The sequence below is a fragment of the Rhodamnia argentea genome, chromosome 2 (genome assembly GCF_020921035.1).
Source record: "Rhodamnia argentea isolate NSW1041297 chromosome 2, ASM2092103v1, whole genome shotgun sequence".
Taxonomy (NCBI): Eukaryota; Viridiplantae; Streptophyta; class Magnoliopsida; order Myrtales; family Myrtaceae; genus Rhodamnia; species Rhodamnia argentea.
This window is the reverse complement of record NC_063151.1, coordinates 27,084,133-27,098,106: the sequence shown is the minus strand read 5'-3', so window position 1 is coordinate 27,098,106 and position 13,974 is coordinate 27,084,133. Positions and strand designations below refer to the sequence as shown.

The window sequence follows — 13,974 nt, the reverse complement described above, 5'->3', positions numbered from 1 at the left end:
TCAGGCACTTGTTTTCGAAGGACGGGAATAGCGAAGCGAATCTCGGGTATGAAGTAACCGGGCTAGATCAAGAGATGCGTTCCACCTTCGGTGGGCTTCGCATTTGAGAAACCCCGTATTCGTTCCCTTCTTCACAAGGAGCTTTTGACAGAACCAGGGGAAAATACAATTTCTTCACCAGGAATTTTTCATATAGGGCCGGAATTTCCATGTCCGTGCTCATGCCGGGTATTTTCGAGAAGGTGCGGACCTTCTTAGTCATTTATCTTCTTCTAGCTTTTATGTCTGGATATGTTTGTTTGGATTAATAGCACAGAATGTTCTGTTCAGGTGTCTGGGCTAGGGCTAACAAAATTACGTAACATACTCTTGATCCTAATCTAAAACCAAAGCGAATCGAGATATCCGTAATTGGCTCTCCATCATCTCGTTTACCACTGAGAGGCAAAAACGCAGTCGATCAATTCACCGAAAGCAACGAAACGAACACCACTTGCACCTCACCTTTCTCCAGCGATTGACGACGCGAGAAGCGCAAGTCGTTTTGGTTTCCCCTCGCTGGAACCTCCGGAGCGAGAGATCCACGGAGGAGCCGGAAGCTTAACCCAGCAACTCGAATTACCCGCAAATCCAGAGATGATCAAGCGAGAAGGATGCGCAAATCGCAGTGGATTTTAGGGTGGTTTCCAAGCCAAACACGACAGTGGATGGAGATGGCAGAATCGCACTGAATTTTATCACGGGAACAATGTACGGATAGTCTCTTTTAATATGTAACGTGATCATTAAACTTTAAATTTATTTAATATGGTACATGAACTTTAGAGTAATGTTTAATGTGGACCTTGAACATTTATTTTATTCAATCTGACTCTTGAAATTTTGGTACATGTTTAATGTAATCATTCCGTTTATTTAAGATAGGGTCAATAATGAATATTTACATATGACTTAGGGACTAAATTAAATATGTACCAAAAGTTCATGTATTAGTTAAAAATTCAGAGATCACTTTATATACTGGGTTAAAGTTCACTGACCGTATTGAAAAAATTAAAAATTAAAAAACCGCGTTTCATGTTGGACCAAAGTTCAAAAACTATTTGCCTCTTTTTTCCTTTTATCATTTCTTTAATTCTTTCTTATTTTCAACCCTTGAGTTTTTTCTTTCTTTTTTTCTCATTTGGGGGTTTTAGAATCTTTCATTTTCTTTGACGTGATGTAATGCTATTGTTGTCCAGGCAGTTATTATTAAGGGTTAATACTATAAAAAAACCAAACCGATATGATAAATTTACCCCAAATTATTTTTTTATCATGAAAAATCTCAAACCGATACAATTGTGACAAATTTATCCAAAACTATTTTTTTTATCACAAAAAATCATAAACTGGTACACTTGTAATAAATTTACGCTAAGCTAATTTTTTTTATCACGAAAAATAAAAAAAACTGATACATATGTGATAAATTTACTCTTTGTTAAATTGAGTTAATTCCACGAAAATTTTTAAACTGATACACCTGTGATAAACAGATGGTAAAAACTCTAAGCAGATACACCCATCAATTGCCACGTATCATATAACTTAGCACTTTAATAGTTAAATTTAACAAATACTAATGGAGGGTAAATTTATCACGGAGGTATCGATTTGGGATAAATTTGTCACAACCGTATCAATTTAGAAATATTTGTGACAAAAAATAATTTGGGATAAATTTATCATAGCTGTATTAATTTGAAGTTTTCCGTGTTATTAATCCTGTTATTAATCATAGGAAAAGAGACCAAGAGAGCAGAATTATGTGTTGCGCAAGTGCGTCAGCAAAAAGAAATCTGGGCCGTTCGTGTGGCCTGATATTCTTCCATTTCAGAAGGTGTAGGGTCCAGATGGTAAAAGTGGGATTGTATAATTAGGGGTTGCTACAATTTTGGGTTGACCAGATAATTTTATTTGGACTACTACTATCATCTATATATTTACGGGACTACATCGAATTCCCTCGCTTCTGTTAAGAAACTCGTAAATTCAGCATTTTTAAATGTAAAAATCAAAGAGACAATGAAAAGGTAAAACGCAGAAATTAACGACTCATTTCCCATTAAGGAAGTGTACTTAATTGTGCTTATGATGCAATCAGTCTCGTTGTTGCCCTTTACACGAGTACAATGACAATTTATATGGCTACGATATTATGTTAGAAAATTCAATCCAAAATCTTAAATTAATAAGTGAATAAAGACCACTTGAATATAAAAAGCATACGGAACCCACTCACAATTTGTGTGAGATAACAACAACTTCAACACTTAGTACTCAAATACTAATCACGACCTAATCTCATTTCTAATATTCATAACCAGTCATGAGATCAAGCCGCATGTACACACACGTGTGGTCATTTGAATCAGAAAATGGAACATGTGCTCGTTAGTCTACTCCAGACATCCATGACACCGATTACTTCAGACCCAAGGAAAAAAGGCGTGTGTGGTGTGTACGGTACAAGCAAGAAACCCCAGCACGCAGGAAAGCTTTATCCAAAGTAACTTTTTCTTTGTTGCTCCGAGGCCCACAGCTCCTCCGCTTTGAAACAAGTGTGGAACGATGAAACACCCTGTCTTGCAAAGTCATACGCATCGTGCAAAAAGTTCGAGAGAATTACCCAACCAGTCTTAAATCTATTGTACAAATATCGATTCAACCTTAAATTTTTTTAATTTCGTCAATTAAGTCATAAACCTTTAGTCGAAATTTCAATCTAATCCTTTCTGTCAAATTTTCGCTAGAAATTGTTGATATAACGATTCAGTCATTGCCGGATATTTTACGTGACACATCGTGATGTTAGCGGCTTTTGGCGAAAATTGGCGGGAAAGATTGCATAGGATCGAATTGCACGAGAAAGTTGAGGGCCAAATCGATAAAATTAAAAAAAAATTGAAAACTAAAATGACATGAGCACTATTTGTTTACACGACTGAATAAGTAATTTTCTTCTAAAAGCCCGGCGTGTAAAGTCTTGGCGAAATCGGACCAAGTAGCGTTCGGGGAATACGAGGAGGCTCAGCAAGACTTTTCCAGAGCCATCGGCTTCCTTTCTCGCCGACTTTACTTGACCCCGAGGTCTTAAATGAGCATGACTTCGTTTTTTCTAATCACGAGTGGAAGTGGAAGGGCTCCACCGTACGGCTCTTGGCCTTTAGCGGACTAGAAAGGCAACCGTTGAAAAACAAAATTACGTCGATAAGCGCATAAATATTTCTTTTTTCGAGAAATTGCAAAATGGTGGGAAACAAAAATTAATCTTCTATCTCGTTAAACTAAGATCAAAATCGAAACGTATCGTGATAGACAATAATCCCATGAATCTCTTGTAGTTTTTCATCGAAAACCTTTACGGTTAGAATTGCCATAAAACCCCATAAGTTTCTAGAAACTTGAACTTCGAATCGCTCCATGTAAGACCCATTAATAAAAGTGACAAAATGGGTTTAGAATTCATATTTGACTCATATTTCATGATGGTGGGTCATAAATAGATTACTTAAATTTTAAAAGTGATTTGTAAATGAGTTACTTAAAAACTTAATGGGTCTTAAACGGATTTTAAATGGATCATAAATGAGTTAACCAAAATTTTTTAGCAATATCTATACCTTTAAAAATATATAAAAGATAATTTTCTCTAAACTGGATTTTAATATTGAATTACTTTAACAATACATGTCGAGCAAGGTATGGGTCACTTAATTTGTATAGCATGAAAATAAGTCAAAATAGATTAAATAGATCAATAGAGATTGAACCATATCTTGACTCATCTGTTGGACACTTAGGATCCAGTTGCCAAAATTATCTGGACGCTCTAAAAGTTTTTTCTTTCCTTCATTACATCCCAAAGTTTAATCCGACGATCGCCTCATTAAGGGTGAGTTTGGTTCGACATTTAGAAGTAGCATTTGGCCCCGAATGCTCCTTTGAAAAATGTTGAACCGTTTGGCAAGCATTTCGAAGGAGCATTTGGCCAAATATTCCTCTTGGGAAGGCTGAAAGCCCAATGCTAGAAGCCCCAGCATTAGGCTTTCAGCATTTGCATTTCCCCAAAGCTCTTTCCAAATGTCGAACCAAACCCATCCTAAGTGGTTACGGTTTTAGGTCCTCCTCAAGGTGGACGTCAAACACAATCATGCTTAAGATCAAGACGCGTGTACGCATGTGTGGTCGTTCGAATTAGAAAAAGGAACGCGGTTCTGGCCAATCTCAATCCAAGCTCCAAACATGTCCGACACCAGATGTTCCGGACGAGGAAAGACCGTTTGTACGGTACGGTGACGAAAAGCTGAGCATGCAAGAAAGCTTAACCCAAGCAAACCATCGTTCGTGGGTTTGAGTTGAGGCCCACATCTCCCTCACCTTTTTTGGTCGGCAAGGCATATATATCTTGCTTTGATTCGCTGAAAGTGGGCAGGGAACGATGGAAAAAGCCTGTATTGCGAAGCCACATTGCATTGTGCAAAAACACTTGGCATGTTAAAGGTTTGGGGATGTCGGATCATATACCCTTCGGAAGTACGAGGAGACCAAGACTTTTCACGAGTCATGAGCTTCCTTTCTAATCCCCCTTTCACACTGCCCGCGGGCACTCACCTACGGCCATTTTTTAAATGCTCGTCTCAAACGGGTGTGGTTCGCAAGTATTAAAGCTGCTCGCTTCTTCATATTTGTTCTGTCAGTCTCTCTTTGCTTGAAACTCTCGGTCATATTTTTCAATCTTCGACGGGGAAGTAAGGATTTTTTTTTTTTCTCATGGCTTCTGAGCCGGGTCTGAGAATGAGCAAAGGATGGTTGGTCATGGATTCTACAGAAGGCGCAGAGGCTCGTTCTAGCAGGAGGAAAGACAAGCCCAGTGACCTGACTGATGCTATCTTCTCTTGGTCTCTTCAAGACATCTTCAATATCAATCTCTACAGGGACAAGGTTCTCTTTTCTCATTCTCATTCCTTTCTTGTTTTTTCCCTTTTTTTTCTCTGGCTATTGGGATGTTCGGATCGTGCTTGTTGGTACTATTATCAGTACAAGTTTAATGGGTGTCAGGTCGAAATTCTTTAAATGATGTTAGTTCTTCGCTCTTCGGCAATGGTTTTTTTTTGTGAGCCTTGTTATGTATAGCTGGGCTATTGTCCAGTGGAGAAGGACCTTGCTCTATGTCTCAACGTGGGGAAGTTATTGGCTATATGATGTCCTATCCTTGTGACATTGATGTGGCAGACGATTGAGTCTGCTCGATCCTATGGAGTGAAGAAGGTTGGTCGTGTTTGATTTTGAGTACACCCGTTTTGTAGGTGGAGTGCATCCCAGAGTCATTTCCATCTGTTGAGCAATACCTTGCTTCTTTTATCTTTCCTTTGCTGGAGGAAACACGAGCGGGACTCTGTTCAAGTATGCAGAATGTACGTAGGCTGCCTTTCGCGAACGTCACTGGGTTTGTTGAAGGCGAGAAGAATGCTTACCATGTCGAAGTGGATTACTGGAGAAACAGGTCCAGTAACCGTGGCAAGGAACCTTACAAAACTTCCCCTGGGGATGTTTTGATGCTAACTAATGCTAAGCCAGATACCATTCCCAGCTTAGAAAGGTTTGCAGGAAGATGGGCATTTGCATCAGTTGCTGCGATGGTGGAAGACGACGACGACGGGGACGCTCGAACATCAACGAAGTTCATAGTCAAGGCATTACTTGACGACGAAATGAATGATGTTCGCAACTGCAAGTCCATGTTTGCAGTTTATCTGATGAATGCCGTCACTAACGATAGGATATGGAATGGGCTACACAGATTTTGGAATTTGAAGATTGTAAAGGAAGTTCTACGTACAGATTCAGTGGTAAGGATTTTCTCTACTTATTTTCGCCGTACAGTCAGTGGTGAAACATATTATTGCCGCAATAAAACTTCATCCTGATTATAAAAAAACTCCATTCTCTCTTGAGTTAGCTTTTTATTTCTCCAAAGAGTCGAAAGAAAATCACAACAAAGTTCAATGCTGCAGTAATATAACCAAGATTCAGTGATAGACCCTGCTTATGCATCGCACAATCATTTGTGCTCAATGTTTGAGCAGGTTGTACAAGGATGCAACAAAATCAATAAATTTCATGGTTTCTAACTTTTACCTAGGTTATCAGGGTGTCGATTTTCAAAAGGATATGTGTTTGTTTGCAGGCTGAGAAAGATTGCAATCTCTGTATTGCTCATAGTCTTGGCTCTGGACATGAGGGTCTCAATAAGAGCTTGTTTGGTAGTCTGAATGAATCCCAGACAAAAGCAGTTCTGGCTTGTCTTGATACCATCGAGTGCCAACACAGGTCAGCTGTGGAAATGATACAGGGTCCTCCGGGGACAGGGAAGACCAAAACTGTCGCGGCTCTGCTCTTTACTCTCTTGAAAAGGAAACACAGAACCCTTGTTTGTGCTCCGACAAATGTTGCCATCAGGGAATTGGCATCTCGTGTTTTGCAGCTGGTGAAACAATCGGGTTGCACAACTTGTGGGGAAAGCTTGATGTGTAACTTAGGAGACATGCTATGTATCGGGAACAAGGAGCGGATGAAAGTAGATTCAGATATGGAGGAAATATACTTGGATCATCGCGTTAATCGTGTTGCGGAGTGCTTTTCCGTAGTCACTGGTTGGCGGCGTTGTCTAACTTCCATGATCGATACTCTCGATGACTGTGTCCTCGAATACCACATTTTACTGGACAAGGAGTGCAATATCATATGGGAGCATAATGGTAACGATCTAGGGAGCAAATGTAGAAGCGGCAAAAACGAATCCAAACCTGAATTTAAGTCATTTGTGGATTTTTTCAAGCACAGATTCAAGTCAAGTGCAGAGTCTCTCCGGAGATGCTTCTCTATCTTATGCACCCATATATCCAAAAGTTACCTTCTTGAACAAAATTTCCAGGACATTAAGTCACTTCTCATCTTACTTGATTCTTTTGAAATTCTACTATATAGAGAGAAGTTGGATTCCGGAAAGTTGAAGGAAGCATTTTCGTCATGCCCATCTTCATTCAAAACTTGCACAGATACACTATATACATCGTTGTCCATGAAGAGACGTGATTGCCTCTCTGTTTTGCAAAGTCTCAATACGTCTCTCGGAAGGCTAAACCTTCCAACATTTACGAGTAAGAGCATGATAGCGGAGTTCTGTCATCAAGCGGCTTCCTTGATTTTCTGCACTGTCTCTAGCTCGTATAAGCTATGCTCCATGGAAATAGAGCCTGTCAGTTTATTGGTGATCGATGAGGCTGCACAGTTGAAAGAATGCGAGTCAATGATTCCGCTACAACTGCGAGGTGTCAGGCACGCAGTTTTAGTTGGAGATGAATGTCAGTTGCCTGCTATGGTTGAAAGTAAGGTATGTTACAGCTGAATCTTTGTCTGGCATGAAAGTTCTTATGCTTAATCGACCTTTAAGTTTTTGAAATTTTTTTTGTTTCTATAGCTTTCTTACAAGGCTGGCTTTGGAAGGAGTCTATTCGAAAGATTGAGTTCTCTGGGTCATCCCAGACACCTTCTCAATGTCCAGCACAGAATGCATCCTGCGATAAGTCGCTTCCCAATATCAACCTTTTACAAAAATCAAATTCTGGACGGGCCGAATGTTACTGGCAAAAGCTACAGCAAATGTCATTTGCAGTGGCCAATGTTTGGCCCCTACTCCTTCATAGATATTTCTAATGGGAGAGAAGAAGTTGGGGATGATGGACGTAGCCTTAGAAACTATGTTGAGGTAGGAGTTGTCTCGACGATTTTGAAGAATCTATATGAAGGTACGCCGTTAGAGAATTTTGCCAGTTCGTATTCTTTCTTGCCAAAATAGCATAAATTCATGCAAATAACCACTATATCTTTCGAATAGACTACCATGCCACGTTTAATTGTATTGTCTTCGTTTTTCTGCAGCATGCAAGTCTTCAGGAGAAGATCTAAGTGTCGGCGTGATATCTCCATATGGAGCTCAGGTTGCTGCAATACAACAGGAGATTGGAAAAGGATACGAAAACATCAAAGGCTTTACAGTGAAAGTGAGGTCAGTGGATGGGTTCCAAGGGGGTGAAGAGGACGTCATAATAGTATCCACTGTGAGATCAAACCCTCGCGGTTCGATTGGGTTCGTGTCGGATGCCAAGAGAACCAATGTCACTCTTACCAGGGCAAGGTAGTCTCTTCTATTCCTGCTTAACTGGGCAATCTATATTTCGCCATAATATGCTATCTACAATCCCTGCTTCTTGCTGCCTCTGTGTAGATACTCTCTCTGGATTTTGGGGAACGAGAGAACGCTGACGAGAAGTAAATCTGTATGGGAAGCTTTGGTTCATGATGCTAAGATCCGTGGGTGTTTCTTCAGCGTTGATGATGTTAAGGCCGCTTTGGATGGGAGGAATAATCAGCTCGATGATCCGGTTGATGGAAGTGGTGTGCTATTTAGAAATGAGAGGTGGAGGGCAAATTGCTTTCAGGATGCTAAGAGCCGAGGATGTTCCTCCAGGACCAATGAAGTTAAAGCCATTTCGGATGGGAAGAAAGAGGATAGTCGGCTCGATGATCCGCGCGATGGCATTAGTGTCCTATTTAAAAATGCTCGGTGGAGGGTAAAGAACTTTGCGCGGTGGTTTTCTTTGCTATATTTGTCGGTTCAATATGAACATTTGACTTCTGCAGAATCGATGACAATACCTTTTCTTGTTGGCTATTCGTCTCCGTAGGTTTTCTTTGGCGACAACTTTGTGAAGTCTTTCCGAAAACTGGCGTCGCTTGCGACCCGGATGGCAATCTTGAACCTCTTATCCAAACTTGCTGGTGGCTGGAGACCTGAGAAGAGTAATGTGGGTTTATTCCCTAAAAGCTCTTCTCATATGGTGAAGCAATTCAAGGTCGAAGGTCTCTACGTGCTGGGCACTGTGGATATACTGAAGGAACTGAGATACATCCAAATCCTGAAGATTTGGGATGTATTGCCCTTAATGGATGCAATGAGACTGGCTGAACGTCTCGGCATCGAGTTCAAAGCGTATACAGACGATTTCATTGGTCGCTGCAACGAGAAATGTCTGGAAGGGTAAGTCTCATCTTTCTCCCCTAACTTACAGATCGAAAACTTATCCAATTGTTCATATGATTCACTTTCCTGGCCGAATGACCTCGAGAACCGACTTGAATTGATCTTTTTTCGAACTAATCTTACTGGCGCATGTCGCATCCGTCGTATAGGGATCAGGAAGTTCCAAAGACATGGGATTCTTCTGATGGTATTGCTCGTTTCCATGGTACCGGGGCCGATATTTCTAATCCGGGAGCGAGCGAGAGCCTGCTTTCGATGAGATTCCACCCCTCGTCATCTAGTATAGTCAGGCACTTGCTTTCGAAGGACGAGGATAGCGAAGCGAATCTCGGGTCTGAAGTAACTGGGCTAGATCAAGAGATGCGTTCCATCTTCGGTGGGCTTCGTATTTGAGAAACCCCGTATCTGTTCCCTTCTTCACAAGGAGCTTTTGACAGAACCAGGGGAAAATACAATTTCTTCACCAGGAATTTTTCACATAGGGCCGGAATTTCCATGTCCGTGCTCATGCCGGGTATTTTCGAGAAGGCGCGGACCTTCTTAGTCATTTATCTTCTTCTAGCTTTTATGTCTGGATATGTTTGTTTGGATTAATAGCACAGAATGTTCTGTTCAGGTGTCTGGGCTAGGGCTAACAAAATTACGTAACATACTCTTGATCCTAATCTAAAACCAAAGCGAATCGAGATATCCGTAATTGGCTATCCATCATCTCGTTTACCACTGAGAGGCAAAAACGCAGTCGATCAATTCACCGAAAGCAACGAAACGAACACCACTTGCACCTCACCTTTCTCCAGCGATTGACGACGCGAGAAGCGCAAGTCGTTTTGGTTTCCCCTCGCTGGAACCTCCGGAGCGAGAGATCCACGGAGGAGCCGGAAGCTTAACCCAGCAACTCGAATTACCCGCAAATCCAGAGATGATCAAGCGAGAAGGATGCGCAAATCGCAGTGGATTTTAGGGTGGTTTCCAAGCCAAACACGACAGTGGATGGAGATGGCAGAATCGCACTGAATTTTATCACGGGGATAATGCACGGATAATCTCTCAATTTTGGCTCAATATGCAATGTGAGCACTAAATTCTAAATTTATTTAATGTGGTACATGAACTTTACAGTAATGTTTAATGTGGATCCTGAATTTTATTTTGTTCAATCCGACTTTTGGAATTTTGGTACATGTTCAATATGATTGTTCCGTTTATTTAAGACAGGGTCAATAATAAACATTTTCATATAGCTTGAGGACTAAATTGAATATGTACCAAAAGTTCATGTATTAGTTAAAAGTTTAGAAATCACGTTATATACTAGGTTAAAGTTCACCGACCACATTGAACAAATTAAAAATTCAAAAATCGCGTTGCATGTTGGACCAAAGTTCGAAGACTATTTGCGTCTTTTTTCCTTTTATCATTTCTTTAATTCTTTCTTATTTTCAACCCTCGAGTTTTTTCTTTTGTTTTTTCTTCTTTGGGTGTTTTAGAATCTTTCATTTTCTTCGACGTGATATAATATTGTTGCTATCCGGATAATTATTATTAGGGTTCATACTATGAAAAATCCCAAATTGATACGACAAATTTACCTCAAACTATTTTTTTTACCATGAAAAATTCTAAATTGATACAGTTATGACAAATTTATCCAAAACTTTTTTTTTGACCATTAAAAACCCTAAATTAGTATTCATGTAATAAATTTACCCTAAACTAATTTTTTTGACGACAAAAAAAAAAAAATTGGTACGATTATGACAAATTTACCTTTTGTTAAATTGGATTAATATTACGAAAATTTTCAAACTGATACACCCGTAAATTGCCACATATCATACAACTTAGTATTTTAACGGTTAGATTTAATGAAAACTAATAGAGGATAAATTTGTCGCAGATGTATCAATTTGGGGTAAATTTGTCACAAGTGTATCGGTTTAGAATTTTTTGTCATAAAAAAATAATTTGGGATAAATTTATTATAAGTATACTAATTTAAATTTTTCTGTGGTATTAATCCTGTTATTAATCATAGGAAAAGAGACCAAGAGAGCATAATTATGCGTTGGGCAAGTGCGTGAGCAAAAGAAATCTGGGCCGTTCGCGTGGCCTGATATTCTTCCATTTCGGAAGGTGTAGGGTCCAGATGGTAAAAGTGGGATTGTATAATTAGGGGTTGCTACAATTTTGGGTTGACCAGATAATTTTATTTGGATTACTACTATCATCTATATATTTACGGGACTACATCGAATTCCCTCGCTTCTGTTAAGAAACTCGTAAATTCAGCATTTTTAAATGTAAAAATCAAAGAGACAATGAAAAGGTAAAACGCAGAAATTAACGACTCATTTCCCATTAAGAAAGTGTACTTAATTGTGCTTATGATGCAATCGGTCTTGTTGTTGCCCTTTACACGAGTACAATGACAATTTATATGGCTATGATATTATGTTAGAAAATTCAATCCAAAATCTTAAACTGATAAGTGAAGGGAGACCACATGAATATAAAAAACATACGGAACTCACTCACAATTTGTGTGGGATAACAACAACTTCAACACTTAGTACTCAAATACTAATCACGACCTAATCTCATTTCTAATATTCATGACCAGTCATGAGATCAAGCCGCATGTACACACACGTGTGGTCATTTGAATTAGAAAATGGAACATGCGCTTGTTAGTCTACTCCAGACATCCACGACACCGATTACTTCAGACCCAAGGAAAAAAGGCGTGTGTGGTGTGTACGGTACAAGCAAGAAACCCCAGCACGCAGGAAAGCTTTACCCAAAGTAACTTTTTCTTTGTTGCTCCGAGGCCCACAACTCCTCCGCTTTGAAACAAGTGTGGAACGATGAAACACCCTGTCTTGCAAAGTCATACGCATCATGCAAAAAGTTCAAGAGAATTTACCCAACCAGTCTTAAATCTATTATACAAATATCGATTTGACCTTAATTTTTTTAATTTCGTCGATTAAGTCATAAACCTTTGGTCGAAATTTCAATCTAATCCTTTCTATCAAATTTTTGCTGGAAATTGCTGATATAACAATTCAGTCGTTACCGGATATTTTACGTGACATATCGTGATGTTAGCGGTTTTTTGTGAGAATTGGCCGGAAAGATTGCATAGGATCGAATTGCACGAGAAAGTTGAGGGCCAAATTGATAAAATTAAAAAAAAATCAAAACTAAATTGACATCAGCACTATATGTTTACCCGACTGAATGAGTAATTTTCTTCTAAAAGCCCGGCGTGTAAAGTCTTGGCGAAATCGGACCAAGTAGCGTTCGGGAATACGAGGAGGCTCGTCAAGACATTTCCAGAGCCATCGGCTTCCTTTCTCGCCGACTTTACTTGACCCGAGGTCTTAAATGAGCATGACTTCGTTTTTTCTAATCACGAGTGGAAGGGCTCCACCGTACGGCTCTTGGCCTTTAGCGGACTAGAAAGGCAACCGTTGAAAAACAAAATTACGTCGATAAGCGCATAAATATTTCTTTTTTCGAGAAATTGCAAAATGGTGGGAAACAAAAATTAATCTTCTATCTCGTTAAACTGCGACCAAAATCGAAACGTATCGTGATACACAATAATCCCATGAATCTCTTGTAGTTTTTCATCGAAAACCTTTGCAGTTAGAATTGCCATAAAGCCCCATAAGTTTCTAGAAACTTGAACTTTGAATCGCTCCATGTAAGACCCATTAATAAAAGTGAGAAAATGGGTTTATAACTCACATTCGACTCATATTTCATGATGGTGGGTCATAAATAAATTACTTAAATTTTAAAAGTGATTCGTAAATAAGTTACTTAAAAACTTAATGGATCTTAAACGGATTTTAAATGAGTCATAAATAAGTTAACCAAATTTTTTTTTAGCAATATCTATATCTTTAAAAATGTATAAAAGATAATTTTCTCTAAACTGGATTTTAATATTGAATTACTTTAACAATACATGTCTAGCAAGGTATGGGTCACTTAATTTGTATAGTATGAAAATGAGTCAAAATAGATTAAATAGATCAATAGAGATTGAACCATCTCTCAACTCATCTGTTGGACACTTAGGATCCAGTTGCCAAAATTATGTGGACGCTCTAAAAGTTTTTTCTTTCCTTCATTACATTCCAAAGTTTAATCCGACGATCGCCTCATCAAGTGGTTACGGTTTTAGGTCCTCCTCAAGGTGGACGTCAAACACAATCATGCTTAAGATCAAGACGCGTGTACGCATGTGTGGTCGTTCGAATTAGAAAAAGGAACGCGGTTCTGGCCAATCTCAATCCAAGCTCCAAACATGTCCGACACCAGATGTTCCGGACGAGGAAAGACCGTTTGTACGGTACGGTGACGAAAAGCTGAGCATGCAAGAAAGCTTAACCCAAGCAAACCATCGTTCGTGGGTTTGAGGCCCACATCTCCCTTACCTTTTTTGGTCGGCAAGGCATATATATCTTGCTTTGATTCGCTGTAAGTGGGCAGGGAACGATGGAAAAAGCCTGTATTGCGAAGCCACATGCATTGTGCAAAAACACTTGGCATGTTAAAGGTTTGGGGATGTCGGATCATATACCCTTCGGAAGTACGAGGAGACCAAGACTTTTCACGAGTCATGAGCTTCCTTTCTAGTCCCCCTTTCACACTGCCCGCGGGCACTCACCTACGGCCACTTTTTAAATGCTCGTCTCAAACGGGAGTGGTTCGCAAGTATTAAAGCTGCTCGCTTCTTCATATTTGTTCTGTCAGTCTCTCGTTGCTTGAAACTCTCAGTCATATTTATCAATCTTCGACGGGGAAGTAAG

General features: G+C 39.6%; 1 protein-coding gene across 1 annotated transcript; it reads left to right on the top strand.

Moving 5' to 3' along the window:
* The first annotated feature begins 5,450 nt into the window (after nucleotides 1–5,450).
* On the top strand, nucleotides 5,451–9,726 carry LOC115731655 (helicase sen1-like). Its single transcript, XM_048273519.1, has 7 exons — nucleotides 5,451–5,894; nucleotides 6,233–7,438; nucleotides 7,526–7,853; nucleotides 7,987–8,242; nucleotides 8,333–8,678; nucleotides 8,793–9,145; nucleotides 9,298–9,726. The coding sequence occupies exons 1-7, from the start codon at nucleotides 5,451–5,453 to the stop codon at nucleotides 9,539–9,541; spliced, it is 3,177 nt and encodes a 1,058-aa protein (XP_048129476.1). The 3' UTR covers nucleotides 9,542–9,726.
* Nucleotides 9,727–13,974: the final 4,248 nt, after the last annotated feature.

Excerpts from the sequence above, each read along its gene's own strand:
- LOC115731655 (XM_048273519.1), top strand. The coding sequence starts at position 5,451 with ATGCAGAATGTACGTAGGCTGCCTTTCGCGAACGTCACTGGGTTTGTT. Across the intron at positions 8,679-8,792 it reads TTAAAAATGCTCGGTGGAGG|GTTTTCTTTGGCGACAACTT; the intron begins GTAAAGAACTTT and ends TCGTCTCCGTAG. Across the intron at positions 9,146-9,297 it reads AACGAGAAATGTCTGGAAGG|GGATCAGGAAGTTCCAAAGA; the intron begins GTAAGTCTCATC and ends TCCGTCGTATAG.